The following is a 22,642-nucleotide window of genomic DNA, read 5'->3' as shown; positions in this document are numbered from 1 at the left end:
TGCTTGCCTACCATGCCCAAGGCGAGGTCTGATCCTTGTCCTGAAAACAAAAACAAAGACAAAACTCATTTGATCCACATAGTAACCATTTGTGGCTACTTGTATAAATGTTACCTCCACATTATAGGAATGGAGATTGAGACTCAGAAAGTTAATGATACACTTCATCATAGAGCAAACAAAGAATTAGAGACCAAACCCAGGCTTTTAAAATTACAGTTTACCATTCTTTATTCAATGTTGGTAATACACCTCACCATATTTAAAACCAAACTCATTGTCTTTGTCTTCACAAACACGATCCTCATCCAGAATTTCCTTATTGGTGACCTGTACCTCTGTGCTTCTAGTAGTGCCAAGTCAGAAACTTGATATTTTTTTAAAAATTTGGCTTCCAGACATCATATTGTCTTGATTTCACTCTCATCTTATTGGCCATTCTTTTGCAATTTCTTTGTGGATTTCTCTTCTTGACCTGTTGTTGATTATTAGGGGTGATACAAAATTTAGCTTAGCTTTTTTTCCTCCTCTGTGGTGCTTAGGATTGAACCTCATGCCTCATGCATGTCAGCACCGTACCACTGAGATACCTCCTAGGCCCAAGTGTTTTTCTTTATATTCACTCTCTTGATGAACTCATTTGCCAGTGACCCCATATTTATGTCTCTTGCCTTTTATCCTTAATATAAAATTCATTATTCCAATAGCAATCTGTCACCCTAGCATGATCTAATGAACATCTCAAACCCAACATTTCCAAAATGAAATTCTTGTGTTTCACTTCCAAACCTGCCTCATGTGTACCCTTCTTGACCTTGGTCAATGGCACTTCTATCCTTTGAGTTGCTCAGCCCATAATACTTGTGTAGTTATCTTTGACTCCTCTCACACCCATATCCAGTCATTGGCAAATACTACAGGGCTCTGTTAATATCCAGAATATGACCCCTTTTTACTAACTCTTCTGTTTACCAACGTGATTCAAGCACCTTCATTTAAAAAAAAATTTTGTTTTTGTTTTGTGGTACTGGGGATTGAACCCAGGGCCTTCGCACTGAGCTACATCTCAGATGAGCTACATCTTAAATTTTTGAAATGGGGTGCTAGGTCACTAGAGACTTGACCTTGGAATCCTCCTGCTTCAGCCTCCCATTGTGCTGGGATTACAGGTAGGTGTCACCATACTTGGATAGCACCATGATCTTCCATGTGGATTATAAGCTCCAGCAGGCATTCCTGTCTCACTGTAGTCTTTCTTCTTTTTTTTTTTTTGGTACCAGGGATTGAACTTGGGTTCTTGCACTTGTGCAGCAGGCAGCAAAACCACTGAGCTAAATCCCCGGCCCTTTTTTTTTTTTCCTGTAGTGTTTTTTCAAGATAACAGCTAGAGTGGTCCTTTCCAAAGCCTACCATACCATATCCCTCATTTGCTCATGCCCCTGTGGTGTTATCTCATATTTGCTCAGAGGAAAAGCCAAAGCCCTTACAGTGGTCTACAGTGCTTATTCTCTTAGCACTCAGATATTCTTTCCCTCTCTCTGTCCCCTCACATGGCCTACATTCTGTTCCTCATGGACATGAGTTGCACGCCTGTGCTGAGACTTTTCTAGGGGTTGATCCTCCTCCTTATCTGCTTGCAATGTTCTTTTCTATGATGTCTTCTTGCTAACCCTATTAACTGCAAAATCTCTTCTTTCTTTTCTTTTTTTTTTTTTTTTTTTGGTACCAGAGATCGAACTCAGGACCTTGCGCTTGCGAGGCAGGCAGCGGAACCACTAAGCTAAATCCCCGGCAAAATCTCTTATTTCTTGTTATGGAGTGAAGTTCTGGAGAATAAATGTCAGTGCACAAGGAGTTCTTTACAATTTCCTGAAACTTGAGAAACATTAATCCCCTCACCCAAGAATTTTTTAGTGACAATCCAGGCCACTGGAAAACCAGTCATGTTTAATGTATCATCTTATTTTGCTATTCTCTAGTCTTCTTTTTTGCTTTCCCTTGTTTTTTATGCAGTTAGTATTAAATGTAAGTAAGTAGTTGTATTATAGTCCTTCTGGAGTGGAAAAGATACATTTTTGTTTCTTTGTTTAATGATGAATAAACATTCAATATATTTTGTTCATTTTGTCTCTTAAGATGTTATTTTTATCATTCTGTGATGTGGAGTTTGAGTTAATTTCACTTTATAACTTCATATTAGTAGCGCCATTCTAAATCAAGCATTCTGTCTTTCTCTATTAAATATATAAATGTTTTTATAGTGCTTGTAGAATTTTTTGCCTTTTTTTAGAAAGGGTCTCTCTCTAGTTCAGGCTGGCCAAAAAAGTAAGTTAAAAATCACTGGCCGGGGATTTAGCTCAATGACACTGTGCCTGCATTGCAAGGGCAAGGTCCTGAGTTTGATCCCTGGTACCTCAAAAAAAAAAAAAGGGAAGTTAGTTCAGGCTGACCTTGGACTTACTGTGTAGCCCAGGCTGGCCTTGAACTCATGGCAATCCTTCTGCCTCAGCCTCTTGGGGGTACTGGGAGTACAGATGTATGTTACCACACCCAGTAATTTTTTTTTCTTTTTATGTCCCTGGAAGAGTACTTGTTTCTTAGGCATCCAATATACACACCTTTTGGTCAGGACTTTATATTTCATTTGTAAGAGTGGAATCAAATTGAATTATATATCTCTTTGATAAAGCAGTAATACCAGTTTTGCTTTTAGACTTTAAGCAACAAATTTAATGTATTAAGAGAAAGAGTCCTACTTGCTAATTCTCTATAATGCAACTTTTTTTTTGGTACTAGGAATCAAACTCAGGACCTTGTGCTTGGAAGGCAGGCGCGGTGCCACTGAACTAAATCCCCAGCCCTTTCAATGCAACTTTTAGAAATAATACGTGCATAGTACTGCTTGCTATTAATATATATATATATATATTAGACAGGGTCTCCCTTTGTAGTTCAGGCTGCCTCTAAACTCACTATGTAGCCCAGGCTGGCCTCACATTCACAGTGGTCCTCCTGCCTCAGCCTCCCGAGTGCTTGAATTACAGGTGTGTGCCACCACGCCCAGCTGCTTGCTATTAGTATATTAAGGTGATATGGGGAACAGATGATATAAATAAGTACAGGTAATTTTTGACATTTATAATATATATTTATATTTTTTACATAAATATAAATACATTACACTATTCCTTTTCAGAAGCTTACTGTTACTCTGTTATGTTAATTAAAATGTATCCAAAACACTGATCTTAGTTTGGCTCTCCTGATTTTCCTACCCTGTGTGTATGTCCATCTGGATACTTTATTCTTATTGTCATTTGACTGTCTGCTCTTGCTAGATTGTTCTTTAGAAGGCAAGAATTCTATTTTTCTTTCTGGAATAGTGCCTGTTGTTACTTAGGCAGCCAATAAGTGAATAAATGATTTCCTACCTTCCTACCTGTAATAAAGGTGAGAATAGAACTGAAATGAATCTACAATTTACCATAATTATCTGAGGAAACAGAATTTGAATACTGTCTGGTGTCTCAGGTAATCCTCTTCAGCTTATGATCTGTAAAATCATCTCAGTTTTGGTTAAGTATTGACTTGACACAATACCTTCTAAGTATTTATCTAATAATATTTACAATTACAATTATTATTATTGTTGTTGGGTTTTTTGCAGTGCTAGGAACCGAACCCAGGGTCTTGGCATACTAGACAAGCATCCTACCACTGAGCTATAATCCCAGCCAAGCGCTGTCATTTTATTCTTACAATGTGTGTCTACTCTACCTTTTACTGTTAGTAGCTTTTAAAATTATTATTATTATTACTTTTTTTTTTTTTGTACTGGAAATCGAACTTGGGACCTGTGCTTGTGAGGCAGGCGCCAGAACCACTGAGCTAAATCCCCAGCCCTACTGTTGGTAGCTTTAGGATCAGACCATTTAACTTAATCATGGCCATAAAGAAGTCAGTGTAACCTTACATACTTTCTTTCTTTTTCTTTTTTTGTGGTTCTGGATTGAACCCAAGGCTTCATGCATGCTAAGCAAGTGCTGTCCTGCTGAGTTACATTGCCAGCCCCAGTCTAACTTCCTTGTAAGCTTTCATCAATCCAGCTGTGATAAAGCATCCTTTGCTTCAGTGTAATGCTGTGTTACTGTGTTTTTACAGTGGAAAAGAAGAAGGAAACAATAACAGAGTCAGCTGGTCGGCAACAAAAAAAGAAAATAGGTGAGATGTTAACCTAAAGAAGTTGTTGATGATAACTCATCCTTGTATAGTTTTACGGTTTATAAGGCACTTGTATACTTACCTCACTTAATTCTCAATCTTTTTTTTTTTGTTTTTTTTGGTATTGGGGATTGAACTTGGGTCCTTACACTTTCAAGGCAGGCGATGGAACCACTGAGCTAAATCCCCAGCCCAGTTCTCAATCTTTTTTGAATTTGGACAAATTCAAGCACTTGCTATGTTTTCACTCTTCACCTTGAAATTTGAGTTTTAGTAAATGAGAGTTGTGGCTTTGAACTTGGCTCATGGTTCATGGCACAGTTTGTAAAATCATATTGTGTTTTATATCTGAGATGATTATTTCCCATTGTCTGAATTACTTGTGTTCATTGTGGCCTTGGCTTCCTTGCTGGAGACTTAAGTAATGATGGAAATCCACCAAGGAGGGAAATTTTCTGCTGAGTAATTTTACCTACTATGAGATATGTTTTTGGTTTCTCAAAATTTTTAAGTGATTATATATAATTTAGGTTTGTGCTTTATGTTCCTTAATTCCAAAGTCAGGAAAAAGATTGTTGTGAAATTTTGTATTTGGGTCAGAAACTATGCCTCCATACCTAGATCACTGCTGTACAGCCCAGACGAGAATTCCACTGGCCTGGACTGTGACAATATCCTGTTCTGAGCAAAGCTTTCAATTCAGTCTTAACTTTTTACTTTTTTTTCAGTCTTAACTTTTTAAAAACTTTAAAAATTTATTGAAAATTTTTGGTACTGGGTACCCAGGCCTTCCCAGTGAGCTACATCCCAATCCCTACCTCCTTTCTTTTTTTGAGACAAGGCCTCTCCAAGTTGCTAATTTGCCCAGTCTGGGCTCAAACTTGTGATCCTCTTGACTCAGCCTCCTAGATTTCTGGGATTACAAGCATGCACCACCTTGCCTGGTAGTGATGACATTTTTAAATGGCCTAATGCTATGGGCATGGTGGTGCATGCATGCAATCCCAGCACTTGGGAGGCTGAGGTAAGAGAATTGCCATGAATTTGAGGCCAGGCTGCACTATATAGTGAGACCCTGTCTCAAAACACAGCACAAAAATTAAGATAAAATAAATAAAATGGCCTATTCATTTAGTATCATGGCTGCGAGAGACTGCAATATTGATTATGCCCCAAACAGGCTGTAGAGTTAACCCCTCACTTATAGAAGTGAGTCCGGCCAAAGCCTATGGGCCGAGGTCATGGTAACTTGCACCCAAATTCCATTCTCACAACTAAAACCTTCTTAATTAGAAGGACGGTATTCTAATCCCAACCATATATTTTGTCTATTCTGTTCCTAATACGAGAATGCTTTGTCTTGCTTGCCCTTCATGAGCCTTGCTTACATTAATTTCCATAGAAACTGCACAACTGTGTATTTTCTCACATAGTCCTGCCCTTGCACGTAGCTTGCCCTTACCCCAGTTGATTCCTAATAAAAATGAGTGGCTTGGGCTGGCCAACGCCTTTGTCAGTTACAACGGCATTGGTCGTCCTGGCATCCCACTTTCTCTCCTAGCTCTGTCTTTTAGGTTTTTTCCCTCAGGCCTGCGTCATATGCTGGGCAGGAGACTGGAACCTAACTGCAGGGGTCTTCAGTACATGGCAAAATGCTATTGTATATCTTCTCTGTGTTAGTTACTGTTAGATATAGAGGAACAAAGTAGAAAAAGATTGTTTTTGTATACTCTGTCTAGAGAAGGGAAACAGACCAGAAAATGAATGATAACGATGCAAAATGATGTATATATATGTTGGTGTGTGTATGATATATGAGGTGTGATTAAAGAATATGGTGAATGTTGAGTAAAAAAAATTATTACAGTAAAAGATCCATTGTCATTAATCCCCCTTAAAATATTCCCTCACTTCAAACACACACATCCCATTGTTTTTGATACTTTCTGCAAGTACCTTTTCATGAGTTGTTTTATTGTGGCTGCCTCAGTGTCCTGAATCAATTCAAAATGTTTACCTTTCATAGTCATTTTGACTATGGGGAAGAATCAGAAATTGCACAGGGCTAGAACCAGTGAATAAGGTGGATGAGAACATACCATAATGTTTTTCAGGAGCCTGCCTCCATGGCACGTGACAGCAGCATTCACCATATTTTTCGATATTTTGGTTTGGCTTTTTGAGACAGAGTCTCACTGTGTAGTCCAGGCTGGCTTTGAATTCATTATGTAGCCCAAACTGGCCTCAAACCTGAGGCCATCCTCCTGCCTCAGCCTCCTGAGTGCTGGGATTACAAGTATGCACCACAACACCCAGTTCCATTCACCGTATTTTTTTTTTTTTTTTGGCACTGGGGATTGAACTTGGATCCTTGCGCTTGCAAAGCGGGCGATGGAACCACTGAGCTAAATCCCCGGCCCAATTCACCGTATTTTTAATCACACCTTCTAAACACATTCACGAGAGAGGACTTTCAGGACTGCTTCAGAAAGTGGCAAGGATGATGGGATAAGGTTGTTCAAAGTTGAGGGAGGTATTTTGAAAGGGATTGATGGCAATGTTTCTTTTATTGTAATGAATTTTCTTTTTCTTTTTCTTTTCTTTTCTTTTCTTTTCTTTTTGGTTTTCTGGTTTGTTTTTGGTACCAGGGATCCAACTCAGGTCCTTGTGCTTGTGCAGCAAGCAGCAGAACCACTGAGCTAAATTCCCAGCCCCTTGAATTTTCTTTTTAAAAGTTTAAACATTCACTGTACATTTCAATGACCTTGTGTGTGTGTGTTTATTTTGTTTATTTGTGTTCTCATTTTTTAAAAAATTCTTTTGGTAGTGTAAGGGATCAAACCTAGGGACGCATGCATGCTAGGCAAGTATTCTGTCATTGAACTACATCCCCAGCCTGAGATATATCTTTTAAATGTAATAAAATTAGAAAGAAAGGATATCCAAATCAACTGAGAGGATCAGGTTATCTTTAAAAATATACTTTAGGTGAATCTTGAGGCATTAGTGTGACTTGGGTAAATACATATGAGCAAATAAACTACTGATCACCGTTTATTGAGCACTTACATCTGCAACATATTGTGGTAAGCACTTTATAGTCTGAATTCTCATAGCAGCCATATGTGGCAGGGAGCAGTGTTACGTCATTTTTATACATGAGAGAATTGAGTCTTAAGTTAACTAACTTGAAGTAGGTTGTTCAGTAGTTTGATGAGATTAAGTCACTGTTAGAAAGGTTGAAACTTGGTGATTTGTAACTTTGGAATTCATTTTTTTGTTGTTGTTTTTCATTTGTTTTTTCTTTGAGACAGAGTTTTGCTAAGTATTATAGGGTGGCCTTGAACTCACTGTATGGCCCAGGCTGGCCTCGAACTCCTGCCTCAGTCTCCTCAGTGATGGGTTTACAGGCGTGTGCTACTGCCCAGCTTCAGGACCCATGTTTTAAAGCCCTGTATGTTTTAGGCAGAAAGATAGACATATGGAAAAGCATGGCTGGGTAAAATAATAAAATACATGGTTAGAACTCTAAATTGTTTAGTATAACACATAAAAGATATTTGTAAAGTACACACCTATGAGACTAGAGTTTAATAGGGCCCAGTTCCATAAAGATTTTTACAAATTAAACCGGAAAAAGCAATTTAATGTGTATCCAGAAAGCTTCAGACAATAATGAAGGGGCTTTGGGACATTGAGTTTTAGCATCATATTTTGTTTAACTCTGGCAATAGTTTGGAGGATAAATTGGAGAAAGGGCCATTTTGGAGATAGAGAGATCATAAGGTTTTTTAAGTGTCCCAGGCAAAAATGATAAGAACCTGAGACCAGGCAGTGGGAATGGAGAAGATGGTATGAGTTCAATGAATATAGAGGAAGTAGAAGTAACAACTCCAGGAATGTTTGGAGGATGAATTTGGAGAGTAGGACAAGTCTGGAAAAATGTCCAGATTTGTGATCTGAATAGGACATATTGGTTGATCTATGTTTGTTTGTTTGTTTGTTTTTGGTACCGGGGATCGAACTCGGGTCCTTGTGCTTGCAAGGCAGGCGATGGAACCACTGAGTTAAATCCCCAGCCCTTGAATAGGACATATTGGAAGAGTTGTGGATTGGGATTTGGAAGAACAGAGGTGATTTCAGGTGTAAACATATGAGATTTGAGTGCCTAAGTGACTACAGAGTGGAAATGTTTGTCCACAGTTGTCTGTACAGTTTGAGAACTCAGAGAGAAGGGCTATAAGTGGATGTTTTAGAATCATGTTTTATGTCGTAATTGAGTCCACATAGTAAATGAAATTACACATACCACATAGGGCAAAGAGAGCAGAGGCCTGAGGGCGGGAGGGTGTGGAGGAAACAGAAATTTAAGGGGCAGTAGAAGAAGTTGAGCTCAGAAAAGGTATTGCTCAACCAGTTGGAAGGAAGTTGTGCTACAAAAGTTGAGGGGAGACCTTCAGGAGGCAGGGAGGGTCTGAACACAGATGCTGAATGTCTAAGAAACAGGTTATTAGTGATTTTGGCAAGAGCAGTTTTAGTGGCTTGAGAGGGGACAGAAGCTGGATTGTACAGATTGAGCTAATAGTGTGCAGTGGGAAGACATTGAACGCAGGTGACCTTTGCTGTAAAAGATAGGACAGATAAAAACGTAAGGCAGATTACCTTCTGCGCTTATACTGACAGCATAAAGTATCTGAACTCAGATTATCTTATTTTTTTGGTATGGGGGATGGAACTCAGGACCTCATGCCCGCCAGGCAGACGCTGAGCCGCTGAGCCGCTGAGCTACATCCCCGGCTGAACTCAAGATTATCTTAACATGGAATGCAACCTTGAATTGTCTGCTCACCAAAAAAAATAATCTGAAGTTACAAGTAATAATATTTTTAAATAGTTCCTATCAAAACCTTATCAAAAGTTATGACAAAGTACTTATGAGAAGTTGCTTGAAAGACAGATTAAGCCTCTTAGATTAAGCCACACTGTTAGAAGTCTGAAAACCTAAACTGCATTTTGGAATTCATAAAATTACTTCTGCTCTATTTGGTCTTGGTGTTGGCACTGCTAGCCATTTTAAGAAAAACACAGCCAAGTACAATTTGTTGTATTACCACAGTGAAATATTTTCGAGAACACTATCTGCAACATCACACAATTGTCTTTTGATGAGAAATTGTGGAAACTAATTGTATTACTTTTTAGTGTCAGGGAAAGCAGCAACTCATAAAAAATTGATTTATTTTTATCTATGGGCACAGTGTCTGAACTTTTTTTTTCCTTTGATTTGGCTGCTAAGAGTTACATTTGTCATTCATTTCCAGCAACTTCATAGTACCCACATATTTCTGTGTATTAATCCTATCTATACTCTTTTTTTTTTGGTACTGGGGATCAAACTCGGGACCTTGTGCTTGCGAGGCAGGTGGTGGCACCACTGAGCTAAATAAATACTCGGCCCCATCTATACTTTTGTTATCATCCAGCCCTTAGTTTCTTTGCTCAGATTCCTCACATGAGCTGATATACAGACATAGTGCATATATACAGCACTGTAGCATTTGTGGGGAGGAAGGCTATAAAAATGATGCATTGAAAGGCGGGTTTGCTTAGTAAGATAGAAGGGCACAACAGTAATCAGTGTTTCAGAGAATCGAGTATCACTGATTTCCCTAAGTGGAGCTCTTTGATAATAATCCTTAACAGAGAGCCATTAATTGAAACTGAGGTGTCTTTTACATTTTAACTAACGATCTTACGGTCCTCCTTCTTTTTCCCTCATTTTTAATTTCAGGGGCAAATGTTTTGACCATTTTCCATTTTCTTCTCATAGATGAGGAGTTAATTTACTTTTTTTTTTTTTTTTTTCTTGGTACCAGGGGTCGAACTTGGGACCTTGCCCTTGTGAGGCAGGGGACAGAACCACTGAGCTAAATCCCCGCTTCAGCAATTTACTTTTGATTTATGAATTTTATTTAGCTTTTGAATGCATTTAAGTTACCTCAAGTTATGAGGGTTTTCTTTTAAGGGTGTATGTGGTCAGAAACTCAAGAACAGCTGAACTAACTGGTTATGGGAGGGTAAGAACTCTGTAGTCCTGAGGGGAAGCCAGATGGTGGCATCTTCACCTCAAGGCTTTGCTATTAATAGATGCTTCTTTCTCCTCTGTTGCTGAACTTCCTCACTTTTTCTATAGTGGTTATCTAGCATTTAACTTCTGTTTTCACATAACTTTAGTTTGTGTCCAGGAGTTTGTTCTCAGTCTTTCTCAGAGTGTGATCTACAGAAAACCTGTATCAGTTTTGCCTGGGGTGCTACTGGTTAAGCTTCCAAATCTTATGCCAGACTTTACCAAATAAGAGTCTCTGAATGTGAGACCCAGGAGGGGCCTGGTTTTTTAATAAGCTGCTCACATAATTTTTAGGCAAGTGAAAGCTTGAGAGCCAGTACTTACTTCTGCTCTCACAGTATTTTTTCTCTCAAGATTTTCTCCTTTAAATTCCAGAGAAAAGGAATTCACTTGGCTGAACCGATCATTTCATATCCTTGTTAGGTCCTGCCTCTTGGGTCTGTGGTGGCGAGTTTGGGTGTGTATTAGTTAGGGCTCTCCGGAAAGACAGAACCAATAAGGTATATACGGGTATTTGAGAGGGGATTTAGTAGAAGAATTGGGTGGCATGGTCCCAGATCCTGATAGGTCCCGGATCCTGATAGGTCCCAGAAGAGGGCATCTGCAAGCTGGAGAACCAAGGAAGCTGGTGGTATGACTCAGTCCAAGATTGACGAAAGCCTGAAAGGCCTGAGAGAGAACGCAGAGGCCACTGACACAAGTTCTGGAGTCCAAGGGCCAGGGACTGAGATTCTGATGTCCAGGGGCAGGAGAAGAGGGATGTCCCAGGTGGGGACAGAGAGGAAGAGGGAGGGCGAACGGGGAGAGGCAGAGAGTGAGAGAATTTTCTTTCCTCTGCCTTTTACTCTGTCCAGGTCCTCAGAGAATGTGGGAATTGTCCACCTGGATTGGGTGAAGGTGGATCTTCCTTAGTTCAGATTCATTTGCCAGTCTCCATGCTCAAATATAGTACTTCAGCAACTCTCTGGGTATCCGTTAACCTAGTTACTTTAATACCTACAAGTAATGATCTCAGGTTATGAATATTCATGAGGCTACCCTTGGTAGGGACCCAGGTGAGAGGTAGCTGTCTGCAGAAGGTGGCTGCAGCAGGAAGGATAGGCATCCTGAAGCTTGACTGATGGTCATGGTCATAGTCATCTTTGTCTTAGTGACATGGAAGTAGGGGAAGGTTTATTTTTTCCTCTTTTCTTTTCTTTTTTGCCATACTGAGGATTGAACCCCCCCCCAAAATTTTTCTTTGTTTAGATACAGGATCTCAGTGGTCCAGGCTGGGCTTGATCTTGGAATCCTCCTGCCATGGTTTCCTTCATAGTTGAGATTACAAGCACGTACCACCCACCACACACAGTGATATTTAACATGTTTTGAGGCTTGACTATTTATTCATTCTAGACCTTTGTCTATGTTGGTATTTTTTTTGGTACCAGGGATTGAACTCGGGTCCTTGCGCTTGCGCAGCAGGTGGCGAAACCACTGAGCTAAATCCCCAGCCCCGCAGACTTTTGTCTATGTATGCTATCTGGATTGGTTTAAGGTCTGTTCATTTTGTAGTTAGAGTGGATGTCATCATTGCTACTAGTTTATTCCAGTAGATGCAAGAAATGTAGTCTTTTTTTCATTGAAATTTCACTTTTAGAATTTAAATCTTTCATTTTTGTCATTTTTGATAAGTCACTCTAGCAAATAAATATAGCTTCTGCATATTTTCAGATTCTTTAACCCATGAAATTTCCTCACATCTAAAAGAGGTTATACTCCAAAACTTTATTACTAAGAGGGTGTATAGAATTCCTTCCAAAAGGATTAATTTTCTGTTTGGGAAATTATTTTCCCCTAAATTAAATACTGAGGTTTTGGGTCACATAGGTAAAGAATAATTCACATGGGACAAGTGAACACAAAATAATATATACTATTTAGTTCCAACACTTTTAAATTATAGATTTTCGAAGAAGGCATAGGAAGTTTTGCACGCATGTTTTCCCTTCCTTGTTTCACCCTAACAGCTGAAGGAAGTAGGGAAGCATGAGCCTCTTGGAAATCTTGTGTTCCGGGTACTGAGCAGTCTTTCTGCCTTGGGGAGGGGCCCCTGTAGCTGTGGTTCTCTAAGCAACACACCACTAAGATGGAAATAATAAGTGACAGAGACAGAGATGCCTTACGTTGCTGGGACCAGGACACAATTTTGGAGAAAATTTGTTTGTTTGTTTTTTGCAGTACCGGGGATTGAACTCAGGACCTTGCGCTTGTCAGGCAGGTGCTGTGCCACTGAGCTAAATCCCCAGCCTAGAGAGAATTTATGCAAGTTAACCAGTATCAGTTAAGGGCTAAGTTCAGCCACAGCTATAGAGACTTAATCACTTCTACTTATTTCAATCTACTTTGAACTACTTTTTATATTAGAAGTTATACATTTCAAGGAGTAGAATCACTAGGTTCTATTGCACCATCTCAGCCAAAACTGCTCTTGTAATTAAATCACTCATATACTCAAATGTTCACTTCCTGCTAAGAATCAATTTAACATTATTTTGGAGTAAATTGTTTGTACTTATTTTCCTTATAAATGTAGCTTTCTGGAGTGGGGATCTAGCTCAGTGGTTCCGGCACCTGCCTTGAAAGCACAAGGTCCTGAGTTTGATCCCCGGTACCAAAAAAAAAGCAATTTCTTTTGTTTTTGGGGTTTTTTTTGGTATCGGGGATTGAACTCAGGTCCTTGAGCTTGTGCAGCAGGTGGCGAAACCACTGAGCTAAATCCCCAGCCCGAGAAATGCAGTTTCTGTTAGTACAAAGTATATAATAATCCAGATATTTACTTTTTCTTATTAAATAACACTGAGAAAAAATGCTTTTATAATTACAAGTCAGTGAGAATTTATTGAAGATCTGCTTTGAGTTCAAGTACTGTATGCATTAACTATTTCATTCTTTTCAGAGAGGCAAGAAGAGAAACTGAAGAATAATAACAGAGATCTTTCAATGGTAAGAGTCCTAAATATAAGTTCATGGTAAAGCGCATAATGTTTTTAGCAAGTGGCTGATGTGCATCAAGTACATTGCACTTTTCAGAAATTTATTACCTTTGAGAGCTATAAATAATAATCATAGGTATTCATAGGCCAAATGGAAGTGAAAATTCACTACTGCTCTTAAATTTCATTTTAATAATGTAGGTAGCTTTTAGAGGGTATTGCAGAGGTTATGATTTATCCCTTTCACACATTTCTTAGGTAGTTTCCTTCTTTTTGTGTGTGTGTAGTTTCCTTCTTAATGTTTGTAAATGAAGTAGCTTATTTTCTTTTTCTTCTTTGTGTTAATCCTAAATCATTGGTTTATGGGGACTTGTTTAATCCCAGTACTGTTGATGGAACATTATAAATGGCTTTCATCATTTTTATTCTTTAAGAGTCCTTTTGTTCTTAGCACCAGACATAATGTAAAGTGTAAGGAAAAGTCATTTCACTACCCATTTGCTCATTTATAAGGAAAAGACTTTGTTTAAGTATGTCTGCTTAGGGCATAGAAAGGCTTGATTATATACAGCTTGGCTAACTTTCTACTTCTGTTTATGTAACACAGGACCTGGGAACTGTGCAACTGTTCTCTTTCACTTGCTGAGAGACTTTTGCTGTATTTCTTTATCTTCTTCTGGAAAGTCTTTTCAAGAGAGATTATAATTTAGAAGTGGATTTTTAAAAAATAAATTTTATTTTACTTTATCCATATCAGCCAGCCCCCTTCCCTCCCTATGTACAAAACCTTTGTTTCCATTTTTTCCTTCCATTTTCTTTTTTTTCTTGTCCCTTTGTTCCTTTCTCCCTCCCTCTTCCCTTGTTCCCTTTCCCATTTGAACACTTTCTTCCGATTTCTCAACATCCATTATACATTTCAGTCTTTATTTCCATTTTTGCTCTCTCATACCAGAGAAACAATGTGGTATTTGAACATGTGTCTGATTTATTTCACTTAAGAGTATGGTGTCAAGATCCATCCATTTAGCTATAAATATCTGAAGCTCATCCTTCTTTATGGCAGAGTAGTACTCCATTGTATAAAAAAACCACATCTTTATCCACTCATTAGTTGATGGGCATTTGGGCTGTTTCCAGGATTTAGCTATTACAAACTGTGCTGCTATAGACATGGGTGTGCATATATTGCTGTGGTATGATGCTTTTAATTCTTTTGGGAAGATATCAAGAAGAGGTACTGCTCTTCAAATGGAGCCTCTAGTTTGAGTTCTTTAAGAAATCTCCACATGATTTTCATAGAAGTTGCACCAGTCTACACTCCCACCAACAGTGGAGAAGTGTTCCTTTTTCTCCACAGCCCCTCCAGTATTTGTTATTGGTTGATTTCTTGATAGCAGCCGTTCTTTCTGGAGTGAGATGGAATCTCAGCATTGTTTTAATTTCCATTTCATGAATGACCAATGATGTTGAATACTTTTCACATATTCATTTGTTGTTTCTAATTCATCTGAGAAGTATCTTTTTATTTCAAATGCCCATTTTTGCATTAGGTCTTTAAATTTGGGGGGTTTGATTTTTTTGAGTTCTTTATATATGCTAGATAATAATCCTTTATCCAAATAGCTGGTAAAAATTTTTTTTCCCACTCTGTGGGTTGTCTTTTCACTCTGTTGGTGATTTCTCTTGCCATGCTTTTTAATAAGATGAGATCTCAGTTGTTGATTCCTTGTTATATTTCCCATGTAGTCTGGGTTGTGTTCATGAAGTCTTTGCCTACTCCTGTGTCCTCAAGCATTCTACCTATTTTTTCTTCCAGTGGATGTAGTGTTTCTGTTTTAATATTTAGTTCTTTGATCCATTTTGATTTTAGGTTAGTGTGTGGTGAAAGAAGTGAATATTTAATTATTACTTATTATATTTTGTTTGTTTGTTTGTTTGTTTGTTTTGAGACAGGGTCTCACTATATAGTTCAGGCTGGTCTTGAACTCATTATGTAGCCTAGGCTGGCCTTGAACCTGAGACGATCCTTCTGCCTTAGCTTCCCGAGGGCTGGGATTGCAGGCGTGTGCCACCATGCCCGGCATTAGAAATGAATATTTTAAAAAGTAGCTTTTCTTACCTGTTGACAACAATTATATGTTCACCATAGCACATTTGGAAACTAAGAGATACCAAGGACCTAGAGATAACCTGTTAATCTGACATCTTTATAATCTTTTATTTATGTGTTAAAGAATGTGTAATTAAGAAGGAATTTAGTTGCAAATAACTGAAGACCTAACAAGCAGTAGCCTGAAAAAGAAAATGGTTTCTTTTTGTTGCTCAGGACATCTAGAGGTTGGGAGAGCTAGGCTAGCGTAAGCAACTCAATTCTGCCCTCGGAGACTCAGGGCCTTAGCTTAAGGGCTTGCTGGCTGCTTAATCCTTGGGCAGTATGTTTTCTTTCAGGGCAAGAAGAATGGGCAACAGGTCTAAGGATGATGGGCAGATCTGTCCTTTTTATTTTTATTTATTTCAATTTTTATTTGTATCAGTACATGTTTGCAGGTATAATGATCACATTCATCATGGGGAGTTAGTACATGTACATAACACATCTTTTTTTTTTTTTTGGTACCGGGAATCAAACTCGGGACCTTGTGCTTGTGAGGCAGGTGGCGGCACCACTGAGCTAAATCCCTGGCCCTACATAACACATCTTAATTCTTTTTTTTTTTTTTTCTTTTTACGTCCTCCTCTTGCCCTTCCTTCCCTCCTCCCTCCATCAGAGCTGGGGATGTAGCTCAGTGGGAGAGCCCTTGCCTTGCAGACTTGAGGTTCCCATTTGTTACTTGTACTTACTACTCATTGGTTAGAACTGGTCTACCCTGCCACCTCAGTACATCGCGACGTGGCCAGAAGAGGAGTTGGAGGTAGAAGGTGGATTAGCTAACAAAACAGCTTTTTGCCATGGAGAGCTTTTTAACAAATAGCATGAAACCAAAACTTCAGGGCTATGCTCTAGTGGTGGTTTACTTTCATGTGAAATGACAGTTTGTTTCCTTATAGGTTCGGATGAAATCCATGTTTGCAATTGGCTTTTGTTTCACTGCCCTCATGGGGATGTTCAATTCCATGTGAGTATCCGTTATATGGTTTTGCATAATAACTATTTCTCTTTCTCTCTCTCTATCCGTGTGTGTGTGTGTGTGTGTGTGTATGTATATGTATATATATTCATTTTCATAAACTTTTTTTTTTTTTAAGGCAGGGTCTTGCTGTATAATTCAGGCTGGTTTTGAACTCATTATGTAGCTTAGGCTGCCCATGAACTTGTAGCAATCCTCCTGCCTCAGCCTCCCAAGTGCTGGGATTATAGGCGTGTGCCACCATGTCCAACATGTAATATTTTATTTTAATATAATTTCAGACCTATGGATAAGTTGTGAGAATAATGTATTTTTTTTAGTGTTTTTCTCCACTTCTCTCTCTGTCTTTCTTTTTCTCTTTCTCTTTCTCTTTCTCTTTCTCTCTCTCTTTCTCTTTCTCTCTCTCTCTCCCTCCCTTCCCTCTCTCTCTAATTGGTGGTGCTAGAGATTGAACCCAAGGCCTTGTGCCCACTAGGTAAGTGCTGCACCACTGAGCTACATCCCCAGTCCTGTTTTCTCTCTCTGTTATATGTGTACTCATACAGATATTATTTATTCATTTTTATTAATCATTTGAGAATATTTATTTGCTTCTTTACCCATGAGTCCTTCAGTGTGTATTTCCTAAAAGGAAACACATTTTTTTTTAGAATTTTTTTTTTTTTTTGGTGCCGAGGATCAAACTTGGGATCTTGCGAGGCAGGCAATGGAACCACTGAGGTAAATCCTCAGCCCGAGGAAACACATTTTTTAATATAATCTTAAAACACTTATTGAAATCAAGGGAATTTAATTTTGATAGAATATAATTACGCAATAACTCTTTTACTCTCCTAATATTGAGGATATTTTATTTACAAGGTAAAGGCTTAAGCACTATGCAGTCTCTAAAAAAGAATTATGTTTCATCTTTCCAAATTGCTTACCGGAATATTGTTTCAAACTGAAGGTAGTCATATAAAGATGTTTTGACTCTTAAAATAGAGTCTTAACAACTATAATTTTGTTTAATGATGAGGTGGTCAATTACTGTTGTCTAAACTAGCATATAGCAGACCTGAGAAATTGTGGAACTGCTTTTTTTGTTGTTGTTTTGGTACCAGGGATCGAACTCAGGACCTTGCGCTTGCGAGGCAGGCGCAGTGCCACTGAGCTAAATCCTGAGCTGGAACTGCTTTTGATATAAGTTAGGAAAGCATTCAAAGATGACAGTCATATATTACCCTTTCAAAGCTCACCTGACTTCTACCACACATGTTAGAACTTCTCTTCCTCTCCCTTTTCCTTCTCTTCCTCTTCTTCTTCCCCACCCTTCCTTCTATTGGCCTATCTCTCCCTCTCCCTCCTTAAGTACCTCTTCCCCAAGTGTATCCTTTCTTTCCTACCTATTAAGTACATACTTTGTGCCAGCATTGTACCCAGGTATCAGACTATAATAAGCTGCAACCCCTGTGCTCAGTAGTATCAAATTTTATAGGAAGAAAAGGTAGATAAACAACTGAATGTCTCCATCGGTGTTATGATAAGAAATATGTATGAGGTGTAGTAGGGAGAAAGAAAGGAATGGTTAGTTTTTTTTTTGTTTTTTTTTGGTACCAGGGCTCGAACTTGGGTCCTTGTGCTTGCGAGGCAGGCAGCAGAACCACTGAGCTAAATCCCTGGCCCAAGGAGTGGTTATTTTTGTCTAGGTGAAGGTTTTAGAGAGGGTGTCCAAAATGGTTTTAATATGAAATTTCCATTTAACTAATCATTGTTAGAATCACAGACTTTTATAACTGGAATAGACTTTTGGAAGATTAAATAATTTGTCTGCAGCTGAAAGTCCCATGGTTTCTGTCAAATCCTAAACCCAATACTTTTTCACTGTGTCATTCTTGGTGTCATTTTTTGGCTACAAATCACCATAAATAACTAGGTAAACCACATATTGTAAAGTGTTTAGTTAACTAGTAATCACCACTGGTTCAACTCAAACTAGTCAGACACTGACCTTACGTGTGTCACATTCTGGACAGTATAGCACTGGCTCAGTACTTCAGTTTTTTTATTTGCTGCTTAACTTCAACTTTTTTTTTTTTTTTTACTATTCTGATTTTCTTATGTTTCTATAGATTAGTGTTTTGTGCCTATATATGTATTCTTATGGCCTTGCCTGTATTTGTGACCACTGCAACAGCTCTGAGTCCTGATTTACTTGAAGTTCAGAATTAGAAGTTATTCTTTAGTTTTAGGTATTGATGAGTTCTAGTGAAATAGTCTGGATAAAATGGAACCGAAACACTCAGTGAGTAGTAATTCTGCTCTATGTCCTTGTGATTCTTTTTTTTTTTAGTATTGTTTGTGATCATATTATGTTTTTGTTTTTGTTTTGGTACCAGGGATGGAACTCGAGACCTTGCCCTTGTGAGGCAGGCGGCTGAACCACTGAGCTAAATCCCTGGCCCTGTGATCATGTTATGAAAAACTAATCTTTCCTGGCATATAACCAACCAGTCACACCCATATATACTAAATTCGAAAGAGTGCTTTATAAAAAGGGCAGCTGCTTCAAAGAATTCTCCCAATGCCTTGTATTTTCCCTAACATGAGTTTATTTTGTACCTTTTCCCCTCTCATTAGTAAAGTAATATATTCTCATTAGAAAAATTTCATTAATACATAAATGTAAAAAAGTACAGTAGAAATCACCATGCCTTCAAATGTAATACATATCCTTCAAGTTATGTACTTTTTCTGTATATACATGTGTAGATATTTGAATGAAAATTTCTATACATGATTGTTTTGCAGTCTGCTATATTAACCTGTCTTCTTTCTGATTCAAAAGTTGCTTCCTTATGATACTTTACCTGATTCTTACTTTAGTAGATTTATGTCAGTGTCTCCCTCAACTAGACTGTAAGTTTTTCATTTATTTATTTATTTATTTATTTATTTATTTATTTATTTTTTGAGACAAGGTCTCACTATGTAGTCCAGGCTGGCCTTGAACTTGTGGCAGTCCTCCTGTCTCAGCCTCCCAAGTGCTGGGATTACAGGTGTGCACCACCACGCTCCATGGTAGTTCCTCATATATTTAAATGTAAAAGTGTTTAAATCCTTCAGGTTCAGGGCCTTTTTAAATGTATGAATAAAACATTTTCAGGGCCAGGGATTTAGCTCAGTGGTTCTGCCGCCTGCCTTGCAAGTACAAGGTCCTGAGTTCGATCCCCGGTACCACAAAAAAAACATTTTCAAATACACACCTCTATTCCCTCTGTCCTGGTACCTGTACTGTTCCAAAGCAGTTGATCCTATTTCAAACATGAATCATCATTTTTTAAATAACCAATTTCTAAAATTCCAGTGTCTTTCAAAGGAAGATACTAGCAAACCTAAACTCTGAAAAAACTTAACTCTCAACCTGAGAATCCAGGACTGGTTGATGAAAATGTTTTCTGCTGACGATTGGGTCATAGATTGTTTTAGTCCTTGGTGGCTCAGAGAGGTTTTTTTCTTTTTTTTTGGTACCAGGAATCAAACTTGGGACCTTGCACTTGTGAGGCAGGTGGCAGAACCACTGAGCTAAATCCCTGGCCCTGGCTCAGAGAGTTTTGTAGTATAACAGACTAACCCTAGCAATAACTATTGAAAGTGTGGATGTTTCAGTTTAACTCATCAACAACACTGGGAAAAAAATAGTGCAACATCATGCATCCTCATGACAGGTCAATAATAATTTTAATGTAATGTTTTTATTAGTAAAGGTTTGTACTACATAATAGTTACATTTATCTTGGGGAATTGGTACATACACTGATGACATCTTGATCATTTTTCCTCCCACTCCCCCTGCAGTTTAATTTCCTCAGGCTGTGATCTCCTTAGTGATGTGAGAGGGCATCGACATTAGGGCTGAGAAGGGAGAGGCCTCCAATTTTCAGCCCTAGTTGTGAAACACAAAAATGAGTGATTGTGGCTCATATTAACTGCATACAGATAAAAGGTGATGTTTTGGAAGATTCTGCCAGTTCTTCAATATTTTTTAAGACTAGACTTTGATATATAGCTTTGATGTGAATCCATAGTTGGTTTAGTTGGTTTGGTATATGAAGCTGTTGTATTTGATTAAAATTATGGAACCACACAACCACAAATACAGTAATAAATTTCATGTTTTTCCTGGTTTGTATGAGTAATAATCATTTACCTTTCTACTTTGGATTTTTTTTCTAATTTTCAAATTTCTATGAGGATCCTACATGAATATTTAGATTTCAACTATATCTGTTTAGTTAAAAAAGCTGCATGCTACTTTTTTTTGTCAGCGGTAAGAGAAAACTGCCTACCCTAGGCGCTCAAGGGACACACCTCTTTAGAACAGACATCAGTATAGGATGATCTACCAGTTATAAATTTCCTGCTTTTTTTCCTATTTAGAACCACCTATAGGGACTCCTAAAAAAGAAGTTCTCTCCCGAGTTCAATCCCCGGTACAAAAAAAAAAGAGAAGTTCTGTGGCAGTAACGACCTGCCTCAGCTGTATTTTGCTGTCCTGAGCTGCAGAGCCGCCTGTCTTGGCCCTGGAGAGGCTTTGTACCTTTGTTAGCGTTGATACTCACTTGGGACCCATTGTGTTCCCTGCCAGAGCGGCCCTCATCCCTGGTGTTCACGAGTCTTTCAGCCGTCCTCAGTTCTCGTCACCAGGGATGGGACCCTTTCTCTCCCTTCCTTTCTCCAGACATTCCATGTCCATCCTGTCCCAAATTTAACGTTAGATGCTGAGTTACCTCTAACCAGCCCTCTGTTCTTCTCTTGGTTAATAGTTACTGTTTACGCCTGTGTAGGCATCCGTTCATCTGCCCATCCCTGCCTCTCTTTCTTCTCTTTTCATCCATCCTAGTTTCAGCATTCCTTTCTTTTTCGCTTCCACAATTACCTCTTACCTTGGTATAATGATAACCTAACTGCTTCCCTCCTTCACTTTATTTTTAATTATTTTCTTTTTATCAACTTTCTCACTTAGAACCCTGACAAATAGTAGCTTTTTATTTTGTTTTTCAAAGTTCATGTAATGTATTTTATTACATACTAATGCATTATTCATATTTTTGTTCTGGTTTTTGTGCCTTGTATATGGTTTCAAAAATATATTTGAGTGCCGGGGATTTAGCTCAGTGGTTCTGGTGCCTGCCTCACAAGTGCAAAGTCCCAAGTTCGATCCCCAGTACCAAAAAATATATATATTTGATTATGAGCAGCTAGAAATTAAAGGCTATGTCTCTTCTTATTAGGTGACATAGGAAATTAAAAGTATAATATGTGTTTTGAGTATATTGGACCAAAACTAGTCAACCTTTTTCTCCCCCCATACTAGGAATTTAACTAAGAACCTTTGCAATGAACTATACCCTTATCCCTTTTTATTTTACACTTGGAGACACTAAGTTGCCTGGGCTGGCTTGGAACTTTTTTTTTTTATGATTTATTTATTTTTTCTTCAATTCTTCTATTGGTACATTTTAGGTATACAATACGAGGACATTTCTCATTGGGAACTTGTACCTTTACATGATGCATTTTGGTTCTTATTTTTTCCCCGTTCCTAACCCACCCTTCCCTGTTTACAAAGACTTTATTTCCATTTTTTCCATTTCTCATCATTTTTCCTTTCCCTTCTTTCCTTTCTCCTGCCCCTCCCACTACCCCTACCCCTTTGGACCTTTTCTTTCTATTTTGCATTATCAGTTATTCGTTGTAATCATTGGTACATTTCAGGTATACAATATAATGACATTCATCATTGGAAATTTGCACCTTTACATAATCACTCTTGGTTCTTATCTTTCACCGTTGCCCAGCCCTCTCTTCAACCCCTCCATCCCTCCCTATTTACAAAGACTTTGTTTCCATTTTTTCACTTTCTCATATTCCATTCCCTTCTTTCCTTTCCCCTACCCCTCCCACTTCCCCTTTGCCCCTTTTCTTCCTATTTCACATTATCTGTTATACTTTTTAGTCCTTATTTACACTTTCAGTTTCTCACACTACAGAAACTATTTGGTATTTAGACATGTGTGTCCTATTTATTTCACTTGAAGAGTATTGCCTCAATGTGCATCCATTTAGCTATAAATGTCTCTAGTTTCTCATTTTTTATGGCTGAGTAGTACTCCATTTCATTAAAAAAACCCACATCTTCTTTGTCCAGT

The 22,642-nt window shown here is 38.3% G+C and overlaps 1 protein-coding gene across 1 annotated transcript in view; it reads left to right on the top strand.

Annotated features, from left to right (window-relative positions):
* Tmco1 (transmembrane and coiled-coil domains 1) overlaps positions 1-22,642 on the top strand; it is a 54,235-nt gene that overhangs the window by 1,748 nt on the left and 29,845 nt on the right. The window contains exons 3-5 of the mRNA XM_004865188.3: positions 4,162-4,221; positions 13,287-13,333; positions 16,372-16,439. Of these exons, the coding sequence (XP_004865245.1) occupies positions 4,162-4,221; positions 13,287-13,333; positions 16,372-16,439 (175 nt within the window). The remainder of the gene's footprint in view (positions 1-4,161; positions 4,222-13,286; positions 13,334-16,371; positions 16,440-22,642) is intronic.

The sequence above is a fragment of the Heterocephalus glaber genome, unplaced genomic scaffold (assembly GCF_053883595.1).
Source record: "Heterocephalus glaber isolate CG9 unplaced genomic scaffold, H.glaber_assembly_v1.0 deba00000738, whole genome shotgun sequence".
NCBI lineage: Eukaryota > Metazoa > Chordata > Mammalia > Rodentia > Bathyergidae > Heterocephalus > Heterocephalus glaber.
This window is presented reverse-complemented; position numbering and strand designations above follow the sequence as displayed.